Consider the following 26,319-nt stretch of genomic DNA (forward strand, 5'->3'; position numbering starts at 1 on the left):
TAGCTTTGTCAGCCAGAAAGAAAAGTCATAGAAAGTGTATCCTCCCAAGAAAAGACAACTGGGAAACTGGTAACTATGGATGAGGAAGAGGCTGAGGTACCTCGACAGTCTTTTTGCCTTAGTCTTCAGTGGCAACTTCTCACACCTCTCCAGTGGATGGCAGCAGCATGGGGACTGAGGGAGGAAAGTCCCTCCCACAGTGAGAGAAGATCAGGCTTGAGACCACCTGAGTAACTGGGACATAAGTCTGCATCTGAAGAGATTCATCCCAGAGTCCTGAGGGAATTAGATAATGTAGTTGCCAAACCACTCTCCATCATATTTGAAAAGTTATGGCAATCAGGTGAAGTCCTGTGTGACTGGAAAAAGGAAAACACTGCACCAATTTTTTTAAAGGTTAGGAAGGAAGACTCTGGGAACTACCAACCTGTCAGCCTCACTTCTGTGCCTGGGAAGATCATGGAACAGATCCTTCTAAAAGCCATGCTGAGGCACATGCAGGACAAGGAGGTGATTCAGGACAGCCAGCACAGCTTCACCAAGGACAAGTCCTGCCTGAAGAACCAAGTGGCCTATGAACAAGTGACTTGTATCAATGGACAAAGGGACTGCAGATGTTAGCTGTCTGAACTTCTGTAAGACCTGTGAGATAGTCCCCCACAGTATCCTTCCTGGTGGATGAGAAATTGTTCGGTCAGTCCCATTCACAGAATAGTGGTCAATGGTCCAGTGTCCAGATAGAGATTAGTGACAAGTGGTGTCCCACAGGGGCTGGTCTTGGACTGGTACTGTCAGATATCTTCATCAGTGACACAGAAAGTGGGACTGAGTGAGCTTCCAGCAGAATACACCAAGCAGTTGCAGTGTCAGCCACCAAGTGGTGCAGTTGACACACCTGAAGAAAGGGATGCCAGAGAGACCTGGACAAGCTTGAGCAGTGAGGCCATGGGAACCTCATGAGATTCAAGAAGGCCAAGTGCAAGGTGCTGCCCTTGGGTCTAGGCAGCCCTGGTATCAACACAGGCTGCAGGATGAAGGAATTGGGAGCAGCCCTGCCAAGGAGGATGCGGTGGCCCTGCTGGCTGGAGAGCTGGGCATGACCTGACAATGTGCACTTGCAGTCCAAGAAGCCAATTGTGTCCTGGGCAGCATCAAAAACACCGTGGCCAGCAGGGTGAGGGATGTGATTCTGCCCTTCTGCTCCGCTCTCATGAGACCTCACCCAGAGTCCTGCATTCAGCTCTGGGATCCCCATCATGAGAATGATGGTCACCTGTTAGAGTAGCTCTGAAAGAGGGCCACAAAAATTGTTCAGCCTGGAGAAAAGTCGGTACTTAAAGGAGGCCTGTAAGAAAGATGGAGACAGACTTTTTAGTAGGGCCTGTTATGATAGCGCAAGAGATAATGGTTTAGAACTAAAAGAGGGTATATTTAGGCTAGATATATGGAAGAAATTTTTTTGCACTGAGGGTGGTAAAACACTGGAACAGCGTGCCCAAAGAGATGGTGGATGTCCCATCCCTGAAAACCTTTCATGGAGAGGCTGGGCAGGGTTCTAAGCAGCCTGATCTAGTTAAAGATGTCTCTGTTTATTGCAGGGGAGTTTGGACAAGTTGACCTTTAAAGGTATCTTCCAACCCAAACTACTCTGTGATTCTTGTTTTTTTAAAAAAATAGTGTGAATACAGCAATTTACAAATAAATAACATTGTGAAGGGAGAAATGAAGGCCTCCTTAAAAGAAGTGCCTTTTCAGGAGGTACTGGCAAGTGTAGAGTACCTTCTTAGATGTGACTGAATGTCCTGCCTCTCTTGACTGTGTGGAGAACCCCAAGATCTCTGTGTACTGACCAAGGATACCAATTTAGAGGCAGCTGGTAGGAAGCACAGGGAACAGAAGTGTGTCAGAGAATGGGTCCCGGTTAACAATGTTTTGCCTCCTTCCACGTCGCATTTAGAGTAGGATTTGCCTTGTACAATAGCCTTTTTAACATTTGCTCAAGTGGGAGAGCTAGGTTCCCAGCCTTTGGTGTGAAGGGGTCTATACCTCCCAGAGCTGTTTTCCAGAGTATTGTCTTGGTTATCAAACTTAAAGCAAAAGAGGGTTGGTCTGTTCTTATCACAGCCCTCATTTAATTTGAGCCCCTGTATTGCCTGGAACATAAGATCAGGAGAAGGATGAATGGTAAGCTGGCTCTAAGCTCTTGCCTATGAAAGTGTTCACCTGTGATTTTGTTCCTGTTTTTAGTATTTTTAGATATATTTTATCCAACACGGTTGAAGTTGAAAATTCATGGAGCATAAGGGTCAGTGCCTAGAATTTTCTTTTTTCTGTCTAAGTGCTCTTCTTTCAGACTACATTCATATTTTTTCTTGCTTAATTCTGGTTGCTGTAGGCAGTACATGGGAATCACTGGCTTGGCCATCCAAGCTCTTCCTAAACAGAATTCTGCCAGTGTGAACACTGCAGAAAATCAACAAAGACTGGAACAACTCAACGACCAAGATAACTGATGTATTACATATTTGCAATTGTATGCAAGCACAAACAACTTTGTGTTCAACTTTAGTCACTGTTTGACTGTCTTCTCTCTGTTTGTGAAATCTATAAAGCCAAATTTCCTGTGATTTGCTGTTATGCATCACAAATGTATCAGAATTTTTGTATTTTCTTAAGCTGTCAACTCAGATCTTAAATTGGTAATCAGAGGAAAGGGTTTTTTGGCGAGTTTTGGTTTTGGGTTTTTTTTCAAAGGAACAGATAAATAAGAAGCAAGTAATGTGCCACTGACCCAAGGAAGAGGCAAGGCATAGCTGCACAGCTTAGGGGGCAGGGGGAGACCAGATGATGATCATGTATTTCCTTTTGGAGACAAGCCTTTTGAAAAACAAGCCATTTCTCTCTGAGACAGAAGCAAAACTCACTCTTTTGTGGAGAGCTAATTCATTGCCTTACTAAAGGAAAGGACAAGGTGAACACACTCAGCAGGACACCCATTTGAGTGCAGAGGATACTACGTCAACAGCTTTGTTGTGCTCATCTGACGAAAGCACTTGCAGAAGAATTACTAATAATATAAGTTTATATCTTTACAACAGATAATGAGCCTGCAAAATGCTACCATTATTTTCCAACCAAAGTACAGTTAATAACAGACATATTTCAAATATAATTGTGAGACTAAAGCCAACCAATGGTAATGATGTACATCCAAAGTAAAGGACTCTTTTCTTTCTTATTGCTTCTATTGTCCAAGATGTTTCCCCCAGTTATTTATTTATAACAGTGATATTTTAGTAATGAAGCAGCAAGGCAGCAACTTAATTCCAAATGCTTGGTTTTCTTTGGAAACTATACAGATTTTGAAGCAAAATGGTATTGACTCTCTTCCACTTTAGAGTCCAAGTAGAATGCAACTGTGTAAAGGGGAGCCCTTCAGAAACAGAGAGTTTTACCACAGCAAGTTGTGAACCTGATACTCCAAATCTGCCCAGGATAACTAATCGGACCAAAAATTCTCTTACTCTTCAGTGGAAGGTAAGGATTGCTTTACAGCCTTTAAAATAAATATTTTAAATTCTTCAGAATTGTTGTGGATTTATCAATAAAATACCAGTTTATTGAAACTGAAAATTTTTGTCAAACCTACTAATTTGAGTCCCAGTTCCCTGATTGGAAATAGATTTACTGGGTTAAATGTGGACTTGAGTAAAAAGAGAAGGATTCAGAGAAAAGCAAGGAGTCTCTCAAGGTAAAATTACTGAGTTCAGTACCCAATGCATTTCAATAACTACATTAGGAAAAAACCCTGTAAACATGGGACAATCATTTCGTTGTATGGCAACTAAACTAGGACTGTTTTAGCAAGTGAAGCCATTATATAAGGGGATTATTTGTCTTCCACTGTTCTTCTTGTGAATTGGCCCATACATGCGTTTTTTAAGGGGTCTTATATCTAGTTAGAATTCTAATTTTCCTGTTTTCCTTTTACAGGCATCTTGTGATAATGGTTCCAAAATCCACAGTTACCTTTTAGAATGGGATGAAGTAAGCAAGTTATTCTATTGTATTTTCAGTCTTCTATTTTTTTAAGTAGCTGTATGTGACTGTGCACGTTAACTTATGTCAAAATTAAGATTTTTGATTAGAGGCATGTGACAGTAATGTAATTCCTGAAGCAATTATTAAAATACAGTTAGTGCTCAGTTTTTTTTCTCAGGGGATATAAAATAAAAGGATCTTCATTGCATGATTCTGCCACTCTTAATAGTGGCTTTTTCACTCATAGTCCATGTTCAAGAGCTGACATGGAAGGATCATTTTCCTGTAACAGTCTTTCTTTTTTAATAAGTGGGTGGATCAACTATGGCCCTGCAATGATCTTGCAGTCTCTACCTGGACAGCTATCCTGAGAAGGTGGAGGTGCAGTATCTTCATGGCTTTTATTCTTTCAGCCCCAAGGAGCTAGGAGATGGAAAGGAAGGAAAAAAGCTGCTAATTTAATACAAAGTTTCATATGCTACTGCCTCACCATATGGAGATTTCTGAGTTATATTTAATTTCAAGAAAGGATTTTACTTCATGTTTGTGTGTACTTTAATTGATGCATGCATAGGTAATAAGGTCAATAATATGATTATGATTAACTTATTACTTTTTAGGGAAAAGGAAATGGAGAGTTTTGCCAGTGTTATTATGGTCAACAGAAGCAGTACAGGATCACTAAACTGTCACCAGCAATGGGGTACACCTTTAGGCTAGCAGCCAAAAATGACATGGGAATGAGGTAAATGCTGTTACATACCTAAATATGGAAAGCATATGCATCCTTTTGTGTGCTACTTTAGGAAAAACACGTGGTGGCATTTAAAGAAAAAGGTTTTTGTCCAAATGGTCTGAAATGGAATATAAAATATATAATACTTCAGTTGGAAGGGGCCTAGAGTGATCATCTAGTCCAACTGCTGAGTTAACTCACAGTACATGATTGGATTTTTATTTTTGCAGGTAGCCTTTGTGCTATTGGGATCTCGTCCCTTCATCTGTCTGTTAGTCTCCTGTTACCCTGGGAAATAGACAGAATATGACATTACCATATCAAGGAATTCTCTGGAAGTTCTAGCCCTTATTATCAATGCTTAGCATATATGGTTCATGCTTTTAATTACTACTTTTCAGATGTTATAGAGCACCAAACTTTGTTTTGATTTTTGAATTAATGACTTGTGACTTCAGTGGAAAATATACGTAAGAACATGGAAAAAAATGTTTTGTGAAGTTATGCATGCATTATTGCATTATTGGGTTCTTGAGTGGGCTTCTTGGTCATCAGGCAAAGCAGATGCACGTGGCTAGCAATCATACTGCCAGAGCTCATCTCTACAGCAGGCTCCTGGTGTCCACGCTACCTAGTAGTACTTGGACCTTGAGGTACTGTGGGGCATAAAAATGAAGCTTCCCTCACCATCAACATAAAATTACTTTTTGTGTTTGTTTTTTTTCAATTCACATATTATGAACACTGTGCTGCAGCTCACTAAAGTGGTGTTTTTACAGCATGAAATAGAGGATGTGTGTTGTGTGTCCTTTATCTGGCAGAAGGAGCTGCTTGGCCAGTGTTAAAGAACAGTGTACAGAGTAGGGGGCCAGACCCAGGGTCATAATTCATGCTGGGAAGAAGGAATCTGCTGCAGACTATTAAGTATGTGAAAAATACAGCTGGCTCAGAAGATCTGAAGCATGTGTTGGGAGGCTTTGGAGAGTACTCAGGGAGTGCATTGCATAAGGTGCTTGTTCCTGTGTCTTTCCTTAAGTACCTGCTTTGTGCTACAGTCTAGTCCACTGTAGTGGGCTAGAAAGACTTTTGGTGTGCTGCAATAGTCTTTATTGCATTACTGCCTTCTGGATGATGTTCCTGAAATTAATTATTCTCTTGAGTTGCTCCTGGACTTTGTCTTGTTGAGATTGAGTTGGAACTGTTAAAAATAAAGACAGGGAAGGGAGCTGGCAGTTAAGCAGGGTCCAGTTCTTGGGCTCTCTTCCTATTCCCCTTTTACATCTGAGTGTAGCTGTACCCTCTAGGAATAGCTGCACATATTAACGATTCCTCCAGCGTAAGCTTTGAAGACACTGATCAGTTAAGTACCCTTCTTAAACTAATCACACTGAATAGATTTTTAAATCAGTATTTCATAGCCTTGTGAAGATGTGCTTTGTCTTTATGGTATTATTTAATTAAGAAGTCTCTTGAAATCATATTTATTAGCGTAGAGTGCCTGTTTTTCCCATATGAAGACTGTTGAGACCATTAGGCATCTGGAGACAGAATTTTGTCTAATAATTTTACCAAGAAGAACAGATATTTTATCTCTGAGTTACTAATGTTTAAATTTAATTCTAACCTACATGAAACAGTGGTTAAAGAAAACTGGAAAATAAAATCTATTTTCAAAGATAGTACTGTACTTCTGTGGGAATTGTTTAATAGTCGTTCAAATATGACTATGGCTGGAACTCAGTTTATTTCAGTGTATTTTGGAGTGGTGCAAGCAAGTTTAGAGATTAAATCTTTTTAAGATATGTGGGGTTTTTTACCTTATATCTACTTGTAAGGTGACTCCTTCGATAGTTTGTTTTGAAAAGAGTTAGACATACAACTTGTATCTAACCTCTCTTCATGCTTTCTTCAGGCTGCCTATAAAATGTTGATCTTTTTTTAGTAAATATATTGTAGGTATCACTTGATTTCCATTCCAGAAGTTTTCTTGCTTGTGACTTCTTCAAGAAAATAAATTACTATTCCCATAAATTTGGAAGTTTTCTCTTGTTTTTTACTTTTTCCCTTCTTGCTGCACATCTCTTTGGCAGTCCTCACGGACAATATGTCTGTTTTCTGTGCTATCAACACTCTTGATAATGTGTTGTCTCTAAGATTTTTTTCTTTAAATGCCAAAAAATACCTCAATGCAGGCCAAAATTATAACATGTGCATCACTGCAATAGAGGTTGAGTAAGAGAGGAAGTGAAATTGGAGTTAGCTTTTTATTAAGATTTTTCAGGCAAGTGAGGTTTCAAAACACGTGAGATATTTTACTGGTATCTTTGTTTAAGCTATACAGAGGATTTTATTTTCAGAGCTTCCTGATGCTCACTTAGGTAATCCTTAACTTTTAGATTAAAATTACATCTTTTAAATTTGTTTCATATGGTTAAAAAAAAAATTAGACTAGCTTTAGGCTTGTGATTCTTCACATCTGATCTAAAGCAGCAAAGCCAGCTGAGAGCAGGTGGGCCTTTTTAGTCTGGCTGGATGCATGTCAGGCTGTCTGTGCAAGCATGCTGTCTGTTCACTGACTTTTGCATCCCCCTGTTCCACCGTAGCTCTTTACTTGTAATTTGTTTGTATTTTCACCACAAGGTGTATCTAATCTAAATCAGATAAGGATAACAGTTGTGTTAGGAGATTTACTGTTATACTGTGTTTCTTTTTTTGCAATAAGATTTTCATTTTATCAACTCTTCAAGTAGCTTACCACTGAATGAGACTATTCTATTATTTTCTGGATCTCTAGAGAAACCAGTACTTCAGAGTAAGCTCAGAACACATAAGCAAAGTTTGTTTTGAAGTCTTGCCTAAATGTTTTTATGTCTTCATGGTTTCACTTTGACAAGGAAGGACAGTGTGGTATTAGTATATTATTGCATATAGAGCTTTAGTGTTTTAGAATACTGAGTTAATGTGAAAAAGCAAAACGTTCTGGTTAGCAAAACATTGTAATTGTATCATACAAAGGAATCTTTCAATTATGAACATGTTAACCTTGTTCAGATATTTTGTTACTGACAGACTCGTGGGCAAGTTAACTTGTTTGCTTGTAAGAGCTTGCAATTTCCATTGTGCATATCTCCAAGAAACTGTCATAGCTGTGTTTAGTAAGAATTTTGGTTTTAGCTATTAATTATTGTGTCTAGTTAGTTTACATACTGTCTGTTTTAAACAGTGATTTTAGTGAAGAAGTCCTGTATCATACCTCAGGCACTGCCCCAACCACACCAGCAAGTCCTTTGCTGATTAATGCTGGAGTTACTTGGTTATCCCTTCAGTGGACAAAACCCTCAGGAACACCATCAGATGAAGGAATCTCATATATATTAGAGATGGAGGATGAGAACTCAGTAAGTTTAGAATACTTATTCTCACTATGTTTGATACATTGTTGTATTAGTGTAGCAATGATTATTTTTGCTAGAATATTCTACAAGGAATTGTATTTTCTGAAATTAAGCTAATGACTTGTCATTGCTGTGACCAGGCCACCTCGCTTTCTTCTTTTAATTGTGTTTAGTGTTATTAAGCCCCATTTCTGCAAAGACTTATAAATTGGTTATAACTTTGTGAATTTGTGTGTGCAAGTTAAGTCTTGTAAGAGCTGGATCAAAGCAATTGCATCATGAAATATGGTCCCTCTAGATGTCATTTCAGACTAACAGCATTTGTTTAAAAATCAGTACTGTTCTACTCTTTGAAAGTGTTAGATAAAATTTTCAGTAGTGCTGTATATATCTTTCTTACTGATCTTTTCTCCTCTCCTGATTGGAAAATGGTTAATGAATTTACACCTCTTTTAAAAAGATTGTGTTCACACAATGAAGGTGCACTTATTATTTTGTCAGAGAAGCATAATAACTACAGTTTGAAACAGTAATTTATTTGTATGAAGTATGTTAGATCCTCTGGCCTGCAAAGATAATGTTTCAAATAATCCTGTTTAATTCTGCAGGGATATGGTTTCAAGCCAAAATATGATGGTGATGATCTTACCTACACGGTGAAGAATTTGAGGCGTAGTACAAAATATAAATTTAGGGTAAGATCTTTTTCATATGTTTGGGCACCAGACTAGTTTGAGATTGACTCAGAAGTGGGGAGGGCCATTTTTAAGGGAAACAGAATTTGATGTCAGTTTCTTACAATTTCAATCTCTTAAAACTGGCTGAACCTGCATTATTTTTTTCTGCAGAAGTGATAAGAACCTCTGCAAGGGTGTAGCAGAGCTACAAGTATCTTGAAATTCCAAGTCAAAAGTACATGTTCTTAACAGCTGGGGTTTTTTATTTGGCTGGTTTGTTTCATATACATGGGTGATATTACTGAGTGTAGCTATGGGTTCTTTTGACAGTAAACACAATGAAGGTGTTAGGGTAAGGAGCAGCCTTGATTAAAAAAAATTGTTAGGAAGTCATCCATATGACTGTGGTGCTGAGCCTGTTGTAATAAGCTTAAGAGCTGAACTTTTAGTTCAGGAAGAAGTCTGGCCTATGAGCTTTTGGGTGTGGCTAAAAGATAGAAAGAAGCATACTGGCCCTGGGAAGATGATCAAATAGCCACCAAGGACTACAAGAACTTGCCTGGACAGGCAGAGTTGAAGTAGAAAAGGCTTAGGATCAACTAGAACTAAAATTGGCCAAAGATAACAAGAATGACATGAAATGCTTCATCAGATACGTGAGAAGTAGAAGCACAGGGAATACATACAGAGGCCATTCCTAAACAGGGCAAAGAGGCAAGTTACTAATAATGCCAATAAAGCAGAAGTTCTCCATACCTTCTTTGCCTCTGCCTTACCAGCATAACTGGACCCCAGATCACAGGATAAGGTAGCTGTGAGAAGGCTAGGGTTTGGTCTTTTGGAGGGGCTCAGTCACTTGAAAAGTGATGCAAGTCAGGGAATATCCCTGACAGAAGAGGGTGAACGTAATACCCCCCATCTACAAGAGGGGCCCAAATGAGGACCCAGGGAACTGCAAGCCCATTAATCTTACTTCAGTCCCTAGAAAAGAAATGAAAAAGTCTTCCTAGGAGATACTACAAGCCAAACAAAGGAGACAGTTGGGAATAGCCTACACTAAAAGTAAATGATGGCTGACTAGGCTGATCATGTCCTACATCAAGGTAACACTTCCAGTTGGTCCAAGGTGATCAGTGGATATTCTTTACCTGAACTTCAGCAAGCATTCAACAATTTCCCACAGCCTTCTCCTTGGCCAAACTGGCAAGACACAAACTGGATAGGTAGTATGTGAGATGAGTAGAAAACAGGCCACACTCAGAGGGTGGTGATCAATGGTTTCTAGTCAGGCTGGCAGCCTGTCTGAATTAGGAACTCCTAGGGATAGGAGACCCCATGCTGTTCATTTTCACAACTGATCTTGATGATGGGATTGAAAGCACCCTCACCAAGTCTGCTGGTGACACCACATGGAGTGGTCAGATGAACACATCAGAAGGCAAAGCTATCTTACAGAAACACCTGTAAGATAGGCTAGAAGAGCGAGGTAGCAAAAACAGAATGAAGTTTAACAAAGACAAGTGCAAAGTTCTGCACCTGGGCTGGAATAACCAAGGAGCCCACTATAGGCTAGGAGCAACCTTGCTGAAAGGGACCTTCAGGCAAACTGGATCTTGGGCTGACTTAGCAGTGGAATTGCTAGCAGAGATAAGAAATCTTCCCTGTATTCAGCTTGTGTCAGATCACACCTGGAGAACTGTGTCCAGTTCTGATCCACACAATTCACAAAAGACAGGCAGAGTGGGAGTTGGTCCAAAGGAGAGTCACAAAACATGGGCTATTCTATATTCGGAGTTACTCTTGAATAGTTGCTTGGGTTTTGGAACAAAGCTAAAGATATGTTCAACAGTAGGAATCACAGAATCATTTATGTTGGAAAAGACCTATAAGATCAAGTCCAACCCTTAACCCAGCACTAAACCATGTCCCTAAGCAACATATCTGCACACTTTTGAAATACCTCCAGGGGCAGTGACTCAACCATTTCCCTGGACAGCCTTGCCAATGCTTGACTGCTCTTTCTGTGAAGGAATTTTTTCTAATATTCAATTTACACTTCCCCTGGTGCAACTTGAGGCACAGTCAGAATAATCTCATCTCTCTGCAAGTGAAAAATATTGATAGTTGTTGTCATGCATATATCTAAAATACTAAGGAAGAATACTAAGTAAAATATCTAAGGAAGAATTGGGAACTGTTGAAGAAGAGCTTCTCTTTGCAATATGAATGTCAATAGTTTAAGCATTGATTGATTTGTTTGAGTTAACACTGAAGCATGTAAGTACTCCTTTTCAGATGATATTTTGCACTTCTGAATATGATTTTGTTGGGATTTTTGCATAACTTAGTCTTTAAGTAATTTGAAACATACAGTATGTTTCTAGCACTACTATGGCTACACATGAACTAAAGAGTAGCTAATTCTCTTAAAACTAGCTTTTGCAGGACACAAATATAGTCTTCCTTTGAAAGTAATACTACACATGATTTACACTCATTACTAGTAAATATATAGTTACTTAAACATCCTAAGTTTCTCATTAAAATAACTCCAATGTTTATACCCTGTTTTTAATAGCAAAACAATAAACAGAAGTCTGTTCACGCATTCATGGAGCATAAAGGAGAAACAAATGTTATGTTGATCATGTCTTTAATTTTTATTATACAGAGGAAAGACTTAATTAGTAGTAATATTCCTTCAGGCTTTTGAAAGAAGCTTTATAACCATTGGAAACCTTATTATAATACGTAAATGCTAACTGCCTGTTAACTTGATTTGTAAGGGCACAAAGACAACCAGATGATTATTAATCCTCTAAACTGTATTGGGAGACTTAATGTCTGAGAGACATGTTAGCTTGCATTTCCTCTTCTCAGTCTAGTAATATCACTGCTGTCATTTAGATTCTGCTCATTTTTAAAACAGATATAAAAGCTGAAAAAAAACTCTTTCTTTTTTCCTTGTTTTCTTTTTCCTAGGTGGTTTAGCTTTTTACTAAACTACAAAGTAAAAAATAGCAAGAATTTGTTTTCCTAGAATCACAGAAAAGTCTAGGTTGGAAGGGACTCTTGGTGATCATCTGGGTCAAATTTGTGTAGAAAGCCAGGCCTTATCTTAGGCAGTTCAACCCTGTCCCAGCCCTGTTGAGCTGAGATTTCAGTACTCCAGCAAGGATGATTCAACCACTTCTTTGGGCTGTCTGTTCTGATGGTAATTAATTTCTTTTCTTATATCCAGCTAGAATTTCCCCTAACACACTTTGTGTCTGCTGGCTCTTGTCCTGTCATTACAGATCCTTTGGAAGGCAATGTCTTAATTTCTTCTGTAACTGTGTCTTAGGTGTTGGAAGGCTGTGATTAGATCCTTCCCAATGAAACTTCTTTTTACTCAGGCAAAATAAAAAAAAGCTTTTTTCCAATGTCAGGTTCTTTAATCCTCTGATCATCATGCTGGCCCTCTTCTGAACTCTTTCCAATTTCCCAGTGTCTCTTCAACTGGGAGGACCAAAACTGGACACAGTATTCTAAGCATGGTTTTAAAAGTGCTGAGTAGTGTGACATAATTAAATCCTTTGTTCTGCTGGGTAAATTCTTGCTGATGCAGCCCATGAAACAATTTGGTTTTACTACTGCCAAGATGCTTTGCTGATTAATTTGGCTTGCTCCTATTCAAATGCCAATGTCCTTCTCAACAGAGCTGAAAAAAGAAAAACTGTGTAGAGTCAGACCCCAGACTGCACTGGTGCTGGGATTATTCCATCCCAGGTGCAAGACTGTATCTTTGTCCAAAGCTCATACAGTTCTTGTTCATGCAATATTTCAGCCTGTCAAAGTCTGTATGATGGCTCTTCTCTCCAGCATATGTTTGTCTTCTAGTTTGGTGCTATATGCAAATCTGGGAGAATCACTCACTCCTGTCATCCAAAAGATAATGAATAGAATCTGACATTGGATTGGCTGCTGAGGAAATCCACTCATGAGCAGCTGCTAATTTTTCTTCAAACCATTAGCCAACACCCTTTGAGCCTGGCATTCTGTCAGGTTTTCTACAGCCATCTTGTGGTCCATCTGTTCTATCTTAACCAGCTTGTCTGTGTAGTTGTTGTGGAGATCGAACTAAAATTCGGCTAGATGATATCCCCAGCTTTCCCCCATTTGTTAAGCAAGTTGTTGCATCAAGGAAGCACTCAGGCTGGTTAAACACAATTTACCCTTGACAAATATAATTCCTTGCCCTTCACATGACTTTCATGACAGCCTTTGCCATAATAATCCTTGGGACTGAAGAGTTTATAAAATCCCTTTGCTGTTGTTAATACAAGTTAGCCGTATAAATACTTTTTCTGTCTCACTATTTATGTAAAAGAAGGTGCTCTACTAGCGTGGGAGGAATTTTTTTAAGGATTTGTTTTTTTCTGGCAATTTGCATGCATTTATATTTTCAGTATAGTGATTGTCTAACTATGGGACTAAGGAAAATGTAAAATGAATGTATATAATAACTTTAGTTTTTGTGTTAATTTATTATATGTCTGTCTATATATAAAATATAAATCAATTTGTCCTTATCATAAACAGTGAATAGCATAGCACTATCCAATGTGTTTATAGTATTTAATATATATTTGCAGGTCATTGCATATAACTCAGAAGGGAAGAGCAGTCCAAGCGAGACAGTGGAGTACATTACTTGTCCAGACAAACCTGGAGTACCTTCAAAACCCACAGTGAAAGGAAAAATTCATGCACAGAGTTTTAAAATAATCTGGGGTAAGAATGTTTTCCAGATCTAATTAGGGTATTTCTTCTGTATTTTAATATATATTATATATATAAAATATTTTTTATACAGAAGATCAGGTTTTACTTTAGTAACACTTCAGTCAACTGAGCCGTTATGATCCATTTCTATTGAAAAATACTGACTCAAAATACTTAGTGTGGCAGTACAGCTAATTATATGGGAAGAATAATGTGCTAATTGTGATAGGGACTGTTATTGCAGAGGACTTAGAGTGGTTAATTGATATACTAAGAAGTTCTGTTTCTCTGACACAAAGAGTAGGTGCATGACATTCTGAATTGTTATTGAAGGAGAAGATTAAAGTTCAACCTGTATCTTCAAACTATTTGGTTTTGCGAGGTAAATCTTTATTCTCTAAGGATATTGAGAAACTTTTCCTTAAGCTCAGGAATTTTTAGCCTTATGCTGTAAAATAGGAGAAGGTTGAACAGTACTGTGCAATGCAGTACTGTAGCAGAAAACCAAACAGTAAAATATGACATTTATTGTCACTTCTTACCTATCTCCATTTAATAATGTGTTTAATTCTTTAGCATCAGTAATAAGAAATTTACTTGTTGAGTACAAATAGCACTCAGCAGGTCCAGCCTTACATCTTCCCAGAGTGCTTTGCTACATCAGGACCTGATACTTGATCTTTTATGTACAATGCATAATGTATGAAGTTATTGAAAATACCTTATTTGTATATCAAAAGCTACCTAAAATATCAATTTATATATAAAACTTTTAATAGTCTTTATTTAGAACAGTGATGCTCTTTCTGTGTGGTAATTATTGTGACAATTTTACTTTCCATTTGGAGTAATTTCCTTCCAACCAAAAAAGTGCTATCTGCCATCTAAGTCTCATTTTATTTAGCTGGCATTTTATGATACATAACCCTTGCCTAAGAGCCAACATCATTTCATCCAGCACAAGCATAATGTGATGATTAGGCAGGAGTACCCTTCTGTGTTGAAGTATAATGCTGTCTTTATATTTGTTTAAAATGTTGTTTCACATTACTTTAATTTTGCCATTTTCTAAGTCATCTTTGAGAAACAGTATTAGGAGTATATGTCCAAGAAAGGTCTGTAGATTTGTATCTTGTACATGAATACTGTACCAGGGAGGATAGTGCACTCAATTTCAAGTGATATATTAGAATTTAAGAGATAAGTCTTCAGTGTAGAGCTCTTGCCTATTCTATTCCATCCCGAAATATTTAGGCTTTTGAAATTCTGTCCTTAAATAATTTCAAAATATTTTTATATACAAATCCATATGATAATTTTTCCTGTCTGCAGTCCATATTGCATGACCATTAGAGTCTGTGTCCCTGAATCCATAGTCGGGCACTTGAGACTGAAACGTTTGCTGTGGCATCTCCCAGGGGCGATTCCCTTGTCCCTTCTCCTGTGCAGAGTGTACAGAAGGGCTGAGAGCTGGCTTTCACACAGCAGGACTTGGAGTGATTTGCTGCTGCCCTGGACTAGGATGCTCTCTGTCTAAATAAGCACCCATCTCCAGCTGTCTGTTGATTTTGCCAATGGGAAAACCTCCCCAAAAGCTATAAAGCCATTTAACTTACCTCAGCTGGAATATTGCTGTTTTTTATAGATCCACCAAAAGACAATGGGGGAGCAGCAATACATACATATGTTGTGGAAATGTCTGAAGGCTTAAGTGGTAAGTATTAGGATCATACATTGGCATTCAGTTGTGTGGTTTGTTTTTTTTTTCCTGTCTTTGTGTGCATGTGGGAAGAAAAAAATGTGTATTATGACTGGGAAAGTTATTCCCAGGGACTGACATCAAAAAGAAAATAGGCACATTGATGCTTGTACACAAGCAAGTGTACAAGAAGAAGTTCTTTTTCTCTGATTTAGAAAAGAGAGATGCCACAAAATTCTGTGACGCAAGAGATGCTTTTTGTTTAACTTAGTAATTAGGTCTGTTCAGTTTTGGAAATGTAATTACACATTTCAGACATTTTAGGGCAAGAAGACAGGGACATGTAGCTTTTGTTGTCTGCATGGCAGATGAAAGAAAAGCTCGTACTCCATTTATCACTATTAAATGAGAACAATGATGCAGCTGGGGTAACTTTCTGCTATTTGCTTTCTGTTCTTTCATACAGAAAGGAAACTGACAGTATTTCTAAATTGGACATAAACCTATCTTGCTAAATTATTTAAAAATCTAGTTAAGTAGCTTTGTTGAGTTCAAAAACACAGTTATACCAAAAATGAAAGTTTAAACTTTTTCAGTGCTGTGTCAGATTAAGACAGAGCACTGCCCCTATATATGATGGGAGCCCTCTCAGGCTGTTGGTCTATTGCTTTCCTCTCTCTGTCACGTGTCCACATTAAGCCACTTTTAGAATGGCTTTCACCCAAGGCTTTCACACAGATTTAGTGAGCTGTGCATTACGTTTCATTCCCAACCCTTTAAATTCTGGTGTATTGAGTTGTTGGAGATTTAATTAAAAGTCCCCAGGTTCCCTGCTTAATATCTTAAAAAGAAAGACAGAATGCTCAAGAGTTTCTGATTTAAGAGTAGTAAATAATGGAATCAGAATTTCACATGGTTCTGGGCCATTCAGGAACACAGGAACAAGCTTCACCAATTGTAAACTAGTTACAGCCTGCAAAATGATGATGTAATTTGAAACTTGTTTTCCATTAAAAATTTTACTTTTGTATCTTTCCTGTTTATTTGGTTATGATGTTGAATGTGCTTGTTGACCAAGTAAGTTCTTTTGTAGTGAAGGTAAATCCCAAATAAGGAAGCTATTTCACTTCAGCAGATCTACACCTAAGAAACTCTGAAATTATAGGATCTTCCAGGAAATTCAAAGCAGTCTCAGTTTCTATTTTTTTTTAATAAACATCAGGCACACACTTTAGTGAAATTAGGATAGCTGCTGTGGCTGGTACTGAAGTGTGGCAAATTACACTTTGGTTCATTGCACACTTATTCCTAACCTTTCAGGAAACAAGTGGGATACAATATACAGCGGAGCCGCTAGGGAACACGTGTGTGACCGACTAAATCCGGGCTCTTCCTATCGGTTACGTGTATATTGCGTTGGGGAAGGAGGACAAAGCACGGTAATATCAGCTAATATTTTTATTAAATTAAATTTCTCTCTGTAAGAAAATCTGGTCCACTAGATGTTTAAGCAAATGTTGTGCAGAAGTGCCTAACAAAATAGCCATAATTAGAACCTCAGAGAAGTTCCAGTATTGCTGCACAGTGGTTCAAGTTTCTGCTCATTTGTTAAAGAAAAATATCTGAATATTATTTCCTGATGTATTTTGTTTGACATGATAGTCTTATTTACAGAAACAGATACTTTTCCTATGTGATACATTTATACAATGTCATTTATTAAGGCCTAACCAAATACAGCAGTTTAAGAAGGGTACTTGAAAAGGCTCCCTGTGGAATTGGTCACAGCACCAAGCATAACAGAGTTCACAAAGCATTTGGACAATGGTGTCTCACATAGTATGATTCTTGGGGCTGTCTTGGGGCGAGGAGCTGGACTTTGGTGATCCTTGTAGATCCCTTCCAACTCAGAAGATTCTGTGATTCTATGAATTTAATGTATTTCCTGTAGTCAGTGGAGTACCTTGTCTGAGTATCCAAGTTACCCTAGCAGGCAGGGGAAGAAGTCTTCGCTCAAGCTTTACAAGGTTATGATTCCTGTGCTTTCTCAAGCACAATTTAAATGTTTACATTGCTCTACTTTCCAGTATTCCCAAACAATTTGCTGTGCCATACTGTGCTTCTTTACACATATGCACACTACACACACATGTGTATTGTCAGTTCTGTTGTGTAGATCAGCTGCCAGTGCCAAAATGTCTTGCTGTATTTGCTCTCCCTTCTCAGCAACAAGTGTAACAAAGCCAGCCCTGGCTCTCTGCAGACTTTCAGCAGGGCTTTAGTGTCAATCTCCTCTCACAAAAACCTTAAAGCCTTCCATTCTTGGTGTTTGCAGTCTCTACCTTGCCCTGCCTTATGACATGAAACATATGTGCTCTTCCTCCACATAGAAGTCTCCTGCAAAGATAACCCTTTACTACATCCACCTTGCCTTAAGAATAAATCTGGACTCCTTCAATGCTGGCTTGGCTGCAGTGCTTTCCCAGTCACCAGACCACAAGTCTTTGGAGACCTTCACTCTGCCAACCTACTTCCCTACAGCCCAACCCCATGAATTTAGAATTAACCTTGAGTACCACAGAGAAAATAACTTCCAGGAAGTCCTTACACTCTCTGAAGGTGTCAGAAATCAACAGAAGAACTGTGAAGAAAGATGCAATTAATGCTTCTGCAGCTTCCCATTAACATATGTGAAACTTTCTGCCTTTTAAGTAGCAGCAGTTGTTCAGTGCAACAATATATTCAAAGGAGCTGAAAACCAGTCCACACTTTCTTAAACATACATATAAACCAGCTGTGAAATGAGACTCTGAGATTCATTTCTTCTGTAAACCTGAAGTCTTTCCAACTTCCTATTTGTTCTGTATCAAGCTGAAGCTAATAACCCCTCATTGTCTCTGCTCACTTCTGTCTGCATCCAGAAGTCAGTGCCATCTGTGCTGCATGTGTTATGTTCTTAGGTAATTTTTGCCCAAACTTCAAACACAGGTGGAAATTTGTTGCTCATTAGGTATTGCTAAGCAATGAAAAAGTTGAAATTTCTTTTTTTTTTAATCTCTTCTGATTGACACTTCTGCCCACTCAAGCTTTCTGAGAGGTTCTTCCATGGAAAGTATACAACCCTTAGGGTTCAGAACTCATTAAACTGCAGTCTGATGCAAAAGAGAGTGAGTTTACATGGAATAAGTCATATTTCAAGCATCTGTACTAGGTTTGTACTGATAATTAACCACTGTTTTTAATTCTACTCCTTGCATATGTACCAAAATACAAAAGCAAATTTTGCATATTGTGTGATTATTTTGGCATGGTTTATATTACAAGAAATATATACCAGATCACTTCAGTATCCTCACATATTTGAAGATGTAATTAAAAAAGGGATGATCTTGTTTCTGACTCAGGTATTTGCCTTTACTTATGGCATAGCTGATAGTTCTTGATTTGGCCGGGATAACTTCATTAATCTATCTTTCATTTTTAGGTAACTGATTCCTTACTGGTGCAGACACCAGCAGTGGTTCCTGGTCCATGCCAGCCTCCAAGGCTACAGGGTAGACCAAGAGCAAGAGAAATTCAGCTGCGCTGGGGTAATTTTTTTACAAGTGTTAGAGATTGTAAGGGATCCAAATGTGTTCCAATGTGTTAAAATTAAATAAGCTTTTCTTTCTTTCTTACTTCTAGGACCACCTCAGGTAGATGGTGGTTCACCCATTACCTGTTATGGTCTGGAAATGTTTCAGGCAGAAAGCGATGAACACAGAGAGGTTTACCAGGGTTCTGATGTTGAATGCACAGTGGGCAGCCTTCTTCCAGGGAGGATGTACAGCTTCAGACTGAGAGCAGCTAACAAGGCTGGGGTAAGGAGGCAGTCTGAAATGAAATTCATTACAGAGACTGCAATCACTATTAAGGATTTTTTTATTTCAAACAAAGCATTTAACAGTAATTTTTAAATTAGGATTTCCAAATGTAGAGTCATTTGGGTCACATAGCTTATTGTTGTGTGGGAACAGATGGTTAAACATCAGTTTATAATGAAAGGGATTTTTAGATGAAGGGAAGAGAAAATAGCTAATTATGTCTTTTGTCTGAACAGTAATATTAGGAAATCATTAGGAAATGCTAACAGTACTTTATTAAAGTACTGTTACAACTTCACTATTTTGATGTGGAGTAGCAGATTATTTTCTATATACAGCTTTGTAAATTGATTGACCTTTATTTTTACAGCTGTTGGTGTTCAGAACATAACAATTAATGTTTCCTGACTCTCCATTTTTATATTTAGTTTAACTTCTGAGTACATGTTCTATCAAATACAAGACTATTTTCCCTCGTTGGAATATTAAATGTGTTTAAATCAATTGTTGCTGTAGAATAAGCTTTTTAGTTGAGTACCCAAAGTCCTGATTTGTTCAATAATGTACACTTCATTGAAAACTGTCATGGTGTGTTGACACTGTTTGTGGAGAGGTCTGCAGCTTAAGGCTTTAAAACACTATCCTAACTTTTATCTTCCCTTCACCCTGCAAAGAATGGTTCATTGTTCAGCAGTTTTTGAATCCTTTATTTCTTTTACATAGGTGTAAATAGGCAGTAGCAATTGGTTTATGTTCCAGTGCAGCCATCATGTAACTTCAGAATAAGGCTCTGGGTAATACTTCCCCGGTTTTCCCAAGAGTTTGAAGTGTCAAATTTATTCACGTTGCATTTGCTGGAATGAAGAAAAATTTATAGCTGTTCTGGAGAATAGTCAGATACTGAAATAAATCCTAATTTCCACAGTCCACAGAAATTTATTTTATAAAGAAGTAATACAACATTTCAGGTTGCAGTTACATGTCCCTACTGTGGTTAACTGGTTTTTTATAAGTAGTAATTTCATTTTTACAATGTAGTTGTATCACCTCCCTTTTTAACAGTTTGGACCTTACTCAGAAAAATGTGAAATAACTACAGCACCTGGACCCCCAGATCAATGCAAGCCCCCTCAAGTGTCGTGCAGATCTGCTGCCTGTGCTCAGGTGTCGTGGGAGGTAAGAATGCCGTGCCATCGCCTGTGTTAACATAATGGTCTTCTGCATTTTTGAGTTCAGCTTGAAAAGTCTAATACTGTATTTTAATCACTTTATTTGTAAGCAAACTTACCTGATTATCCAGTAGGTAAAACCTTAGTCATTCGTCATGCCATTATAAGGCAGCAGTAAGTTGGCAGGCTGCAGGTACTGGATCTTACTGTGTTCTTTTGCTTAAAAGTTTTGCCGCAGATGCTGCTCTGCATTTCTGAGTGATGCAGTCTCATCTTAGAATTTTTCTTTAACATAGTTATAGTTCCTCAGAGACAATGTATCCACATAATACAATAGATTATTGTGCGCTTCTTGGTTTTATAATCTGATTTAATTTTATATAATTACATCAGTAATAATGTAGCAAAAGCCTCACAGACTTCCTATAAACCCATAGTATTTAGATATCTGATTTTAAAAAATGCAGTAGATAAAAATTAAGCTTGTAAAAAGAAAGATTCTATCTGGGAATACTCTTTAAAGAGTATAAGCTTTTACGCTTTAATAAGAGTTTATAAGAGTATAAGCTTTTAGAGATGGGGTGAAGTTACAGAACTGTACAGAAAAAAAAAAAATGAAACTGTTTTACCTGAAAAGTAGTGTCCATGCTTCCTACTAGAGGAATGTCAGAGGAGCCCTCCTTAAATATCTGCAAGGCAAAGCCTTTTTAAAATAATAACATAAAACATTCAGGTAGAGTTAATTTGAGTGATGTTAAATGTTTGTTTTACAGAGTCACACAGTAATTAAGGCACAGGTATCCTCCGAATGTCATTTGGTTCAACCTTCTATTCAAATAGGTTAAATTTGTTAGGGCCTTTCCCAGTGAAATTTTATTTATCTCCAAGAATGAAGATGTTTCAGCCTAGTAAAACTGTCTGGGTAAACTCTCATTCTGTTGGATTTTTTTTGTTTATGTCTAGTCAAAATACCCTTTAATGCAAGTCATGACTCTTGTCTTGGCACTGTGCTATCTTCACGAAAAGCTTTTGTCATAATGTTTGCACCCTCCCAGTAAGTAATTTAAGGCAGCAGTAAGATCTTCCCTTAGGTGAATCACCTTGCTATCTAGTAAACCTTACTTTTTTGTTGTGTGTTGCACTCCTGCTTCGTGACCCTTCGCTGGACCTACTCCATTATGTCAATGTGCATCTCCTTTTGGGGATCCCGAGACAGGACATGGTACTGGAGATGCAGGCTCACAAGTGCTGAGTAGAGGGGAATCATTATTCTTTTTACCCTTCTTGCTGCCCATTTGCTAATACAGCCAATATGTAGTTGATCTTCATCAGACATACACTGCTGATTCTTACTCAGCTTTCTCTCCAAGACACACAGGGGTTTTTTTGGTAAAGATTGCTCCTCAGCCTGTACTTTTTTGTAATAGTCCAGGAGTTGGTGTTTGGAATTGTCTTAGTTGAACTTCCTGAAGTTTGTATCAGATTCTGCCTGTTATTTGTATTTTACTAAATTCAAAATCAGCAAAGAAATGGAAGGGTAAGACTCCTCTGGAACAAAACCAAAACATAGATGTGGTTAGTTTGGTTGATTTTTTTTTAATTATGTCAGTATATTTAGCTTCTAATTATTGATATCCATTTTAAAGGTACCAGTGAGTAATGGAGCTGATGTCACGGAGTATCGACTGGAGTGGGGCGGTGTGGAAGGATGCATGCAAATCTCCTATTGTGGTCCTGGGCTCAGCTGTGAAGTGAAAGGGCTTTTGCCTGCCACTATATACTATTGCAGGGTTCAGGTAAAGATGTAAAACTGTTGTTAATGGAATCTGGAAACAGGAATTGACTCTGGCATATAAACATGGTCTACTTTGGATTTGCAGGCAGTGAATGTTGCAGGTGCAGGCCCTTTCAGTGAAGTAGTAGCGTGTATGACTCCAGCCTCTGTACCTGCAGTTGTGACCTGTCTTCGTGGACTAAGTGAAGATGAAGTTGAAAGTCCACACTATTCTCCTTCCACATGCCTTGCTATAAGCTGGGAAGAGCCTTGTGACCACGGATCTGAAATCCTCGGCTACAGCATAGACTTTGGAGATAAGCAGCCAATAACTGTTGGGAAGGATCTGACCTATTTTATAGATGGCTTACAGCCGGATACTACCTACAGGTATGTGATGCACAGCTGCTTGACAGCCTGCTGTTTCTTCCACAAGACCAGATACTTTTTTTCCTTGGTTTTTTTTATTGTCTTCATTATTGCTCTCAGAAACACATTAGTGCACAGCCATGGAGCAAAAAGAAGTTTTGTAATGATGATCATCATAAATAGATGTGCTATTTTTATTTTCTTCCGAAAAATAAGTTTTGTTAGTTTATTGCAATATCGTTCTATCTGTCTGGTTAATGTGTCAATTTAACTGAATTCACATCACATATTCAGATTCATAACTGATTTTGGACTGGTTGCTTCTCTGTTTGAAAAGGTAAAATTTATCCAAGGAAGGACTATGCCCAGTCTGATCTAATTGACAGCTCATGGCAACTTGCAATGCCTCATCTGCAGAAAAAGTGGAAGTCAGCATGAACAGTATCAGTTTGAAAAATCAGCCAGCTGTGCATCTCTTTTGAAGAATTTTAGTTGCAGAAGTCATCCCTTATGTTCATTCCAAGGGTTACTGAAACATATAAATGCAAAAATCAATAGTTTTGGCTGAAGGTGCTACTACATCCCTGTTACAAAAACATGCCCTCAGTGTTAAAGGAGAATGGCAGTCCCACTGAAGTCAGACTTTTAACCCACTCTGATTTCAGTATGAGGATTCATGTGGATATCATTAGGATATCATGTGGCTATGCAGTTTTCTGAATCCTTAATTACTGTTTTATGGCTTTATGTGAGAATACAGTGTTTCTGTGTGCCTTATAATTATTCAACAACAATGCTGGCAATCTGAAGAGCTGTTCTCTGTGTGTCGGTAGACTGAAAAAAAGAGTCATTTCCAGTGCAGAGATAGGACTATACTTCTGCCCACATAAGTTTTTTTTTTATTGAATACACTGTCAACTCCTTGTGGAAATGAAAAATTGCATGTATTAACCTTAGTTCTGGGCTGTAATAAATTAGCATAATGTTAAAAATTACTGCAGTGAAGGAGAAATATTTATTCTTTAGCCTGCGTATACATTTGTGTTTCCACATTTTACAGTTGTGTGGTTGATTGTTTCAGAATTTAATTAGTGTGATTACTTTTTTCCAGTTACCTAGATACTATTTTGGACAAGCAAATGTTAAGTCTGCAAAATTAAATTAGACACACTGCTCCCTGTGGCTACCTGTGAAATACATAAAGAGCCTCTGTTTTCAGCTTTTTCCTTTTCAGAAATAAATTTCTTAGCTAAGTCTTTTAATTCTCACTTACAAATCTAATGTGCATTGTCTTCTTTGGAGTATCAAAGAGAATAACAAATCCTACCTTATCCCTAAGTATCAAGTTCTACAACTTCCTCAGCTTTGTGTCCTTTGGCGACTTCTGGTTTCCCCCTCTCACTTTGCAGGCAGACCCAGGAGAGCTTGTGTTTGCAGGTGCCCAGAGATGTGTTACTGTGGGTGGGAACAGCAAAAGAGGTGGCTGGGTACCATCGCTTTATTTTCACACAAATAGGATCTGTTCAGAAAAGTCCATAAAAATGTCTGTTAGTCATCCTTGAACTCACCTGATAAACAGCCACAGATATGGTTTCCCCTCTTTGGGGTGGGTTTTTTACTTTCCCTCATCACTGCAGTGTGGCTATCAAAATTTTGGTTCAAGGCCTGCACAGTCAGAAAGGTGGACCACTCTTGAAGTAACTCACAGAGCTTTTACATCTTTTCACTAATGTGAATTTACTTTGAATATTTTTATTTCTAATCAAACCAGCTCCTAAAGTGATGCACCTGCATATTCTTGACAGTCTATCAAAAAGCATAATATTGATAAAAGTCTTTATTGTAGATAGTACCATTATTCTCTATTTAATGAGAATGGTGGATATGGCCAGTTATTTTTAGAATCTAATTTCAAGTTAATTTATTCCCCCTTTTTCCAAATGCTAGGGTACGAATTCAAGCCCTAAACAGTCTTGGAGCGGGTCCTTTCAGCCACACCATAAAACTGAAAACAAAGCCTCTCCCCCCGGATCCACCTCGCCTGGAATGTGCTGCATACAGTTCTCAGACTCTCAAGCTGAAGTGGGGAGAGGGAACTGCGAAAGCATTAACTGACTCCATCCAGTACCACCTTCAAATGGAGGATAAGAATGGAAGGTTGGTTTTGGCTTTGCTTTAATCTGCCTGGTGTCGCTGTGGTGTGATGCTTGGGAGATGGCGAAGGGCAAAATTCCATGTGCTTTGGTGAATTTACAGCAGATGTAGGAGGTCGTCTCTTCTGGCAAGGCAAGAAGGGCTCCAGTGTTCTGTGCCGAGAAGTGCAAGACAAAAAACTTAATTGTTTTTTACTTACAGTTCAACTGTGTTTAATGCGGTGTTTCATACCAGCACACTTTTCCCTCTCACTTTTGGTTAAATATTTTGTCAAAGTAACAAGTCCAATCAGTGTTGTGAATTTTATATACTTAATATTGGAAGGGATGTGAATGCTTTACTCTCTGTTGCCTTATATGCAATTATTTTAGTGGAAATTAATGCAATTTATTTTGAGGGATTCCTTGTCTCATGTTAAATAGAATGTCAGCTGAGGTGGTACAGCAAGAACCCTTGCCCAGATCATAAAATAAGCAGTACTGCTACAAAGTGTTCCATGTCTGATGAGCAGCTTTAGCTTGACAAAAAGATAAAAGAGATCCACTATGTGAAATTGCTGTGCTGTAAGGAGGAAAATAAATTAGACTGTTTAAGTGGAAGGAAATTCATTGCCATTCCCAAAGATTAGGTCATGTGCAGGTACCATCTGTTTTAATTTTAAAAGACAAGAAAAAGCTAGATGACAACCCCTGCAGGAAGAGAGAAATTTGTGCTGTCCTGGAGACATGAAAACTGAAAATCAAACAAGAGTTGCCATGATCAGTTTGTGCAAGAATTGCCACATGAAGGACAGTGGCCAATGTACAAAACTCCCAGAAACAGATTTGGTGTGCACTGCAAGTGTGACTGCCCTCCTGTGTAGGTCTGCATGAGCCCATCTCCAACAATGATGTACAAAAGCAAGTGGATCCATGGCACATTTTTTAGGTGTAGTAAGGGAGAGTTGCAAAGGGGCAAAAGCTAAAATCTAGTTACCTAATTCTGAAATGCTAAAGATGTTGGAGGAGTAGATGGCCAAGCAAAAAAAAAAAAAAAAAAATGCAGTTCAAGTTGAGACACAACTGCTGTCTTTTCTTATTGTTTCAAAATAGTTTCTTAAAATGCTTAGGAACATTTTTGGTAAGAGAGAATCTGTAGCATTCTTTGTGCAAGAGGTTTTTATTTGAAAGACATGAGAAATAAAAACTTGCCCCTGGAAAATGTGCTTATTGTTTTATAGCAGCCAGAACACTGTTTAACTCTGAAATAAGTGTTTCTGGGCTTTTCATTAGATTCTGGGAAATTATGGGAACAGATTTCAAGACAATACTGCTTCAGAAGTCCTTTTCTGTGTTCAAAATAAGCTACTCGTTCCATTTTCAGGTTTGTATCCTTATACAGAGGACCATGTCATACATACAAAGTTCAAAGACTCAGTGAGTCAACATCATACAAATTTTGTATTCAGGCATGTAATGAAGCTGGTGAAGGTCCCCTTTCTCAAGAATACATTTTCACTACTCCCAAATCTGTTCCAGCTGCCTTGAAAGGTAAGGGTGCTTCTTTTTTCATTTGAGGGGTGGGAAGACAGCAGGTTGGTTTTGGTATTGTGTTGTATTTGGGATATTGAGAATATTAAGCCCTTTTAAAGTGCAGGTAGGGGTAGTGGGAGAAGGCTTCTTTCATATAGTTGCCTAAA

At 38.2% G+C, this 26,319-nt stretch overlaps 1 protein-coding gene across 5 annotated transcripts in view; it reads left to right on the forward strand.

The window, feature by feature from the left end:
- Positions 1–26,319, forward strand: part of FNDC3A (fibronectin type III domain containing 3A) — a 111,130-nt gene that overhangs the window by 79,113 nt on the left and 5,698 nt on the right. For all 5 annotated transcript variants that reach the window (XM_041407269.1, XM_041407268.1, XM_041407272.1 and 2 more), the window contains 15 exons: positions 3,399–3,537; positions 3,994–4,047; positions 4,662–4,786; positions 8,001–8,175; positions 8,781–8,867; positions 13,484–13,622; positions 15,259–15,327; positions 16,633–16,751; positions 18,797–18,902; positions 18,997–19,172; positions 20,238–20,351; positions 21,991–22,140; positions 22,225–22,508; positions 24,435–24,644; positions 26,004–26,170. In XM_041407269.1, coding sequence (XP_041263203.1) covers positions 3,399–3,537; positions 3,994–4,047; positions 4,662–4,786; positions 8,001–8,175; positions 8,781–8,867; positions 13,484–13,622; positions 15,259–15,327; positions 16,633–16,751; positions 18,797–18,902; positions 18,997–19,172; positions 20,238–20,351; positions 21,991–22,140; positions 22,225–22,508; positions 24,435–24,644; positions 26,004–26,170 — 2,114 coding nt within the window. The remainder of the gene's footprint in view (positions 1–3,398; positions 3,538–3,993; positions 4,048–4,661; positions 4,787–8,000; positions 8,176–8,780; positions 8,868–13,483; positions 13,623–15,258; positions 15,328–16,632; positions 16,752–18,796; positions 18,903–18,996; positions 19,173–20,237; positions 20,352–21,990; positions 22,141–22,224; positions 22,509–24,434; positions 24,645–26,003; positions 26,171–26,319) is intronic.

Source organism: Onychostruthus taczanowskii, unplaced genomic scaffold (assembly GCF_017590055.1).
Source record: "Onychostruthus taczanowskii isolate IOZ18803 unplaced genomic scaffold, ASM1759005v1 scaffold26, whole genome shotgun sequence".
Classification (NCBI taxonomy): domain Eukaryota; kingdom Metazoa; phylum Chordata; class Aves; order Passeriformes; family Passeridae; genus Onychostruthus; species Onychostruthus taczanowskii.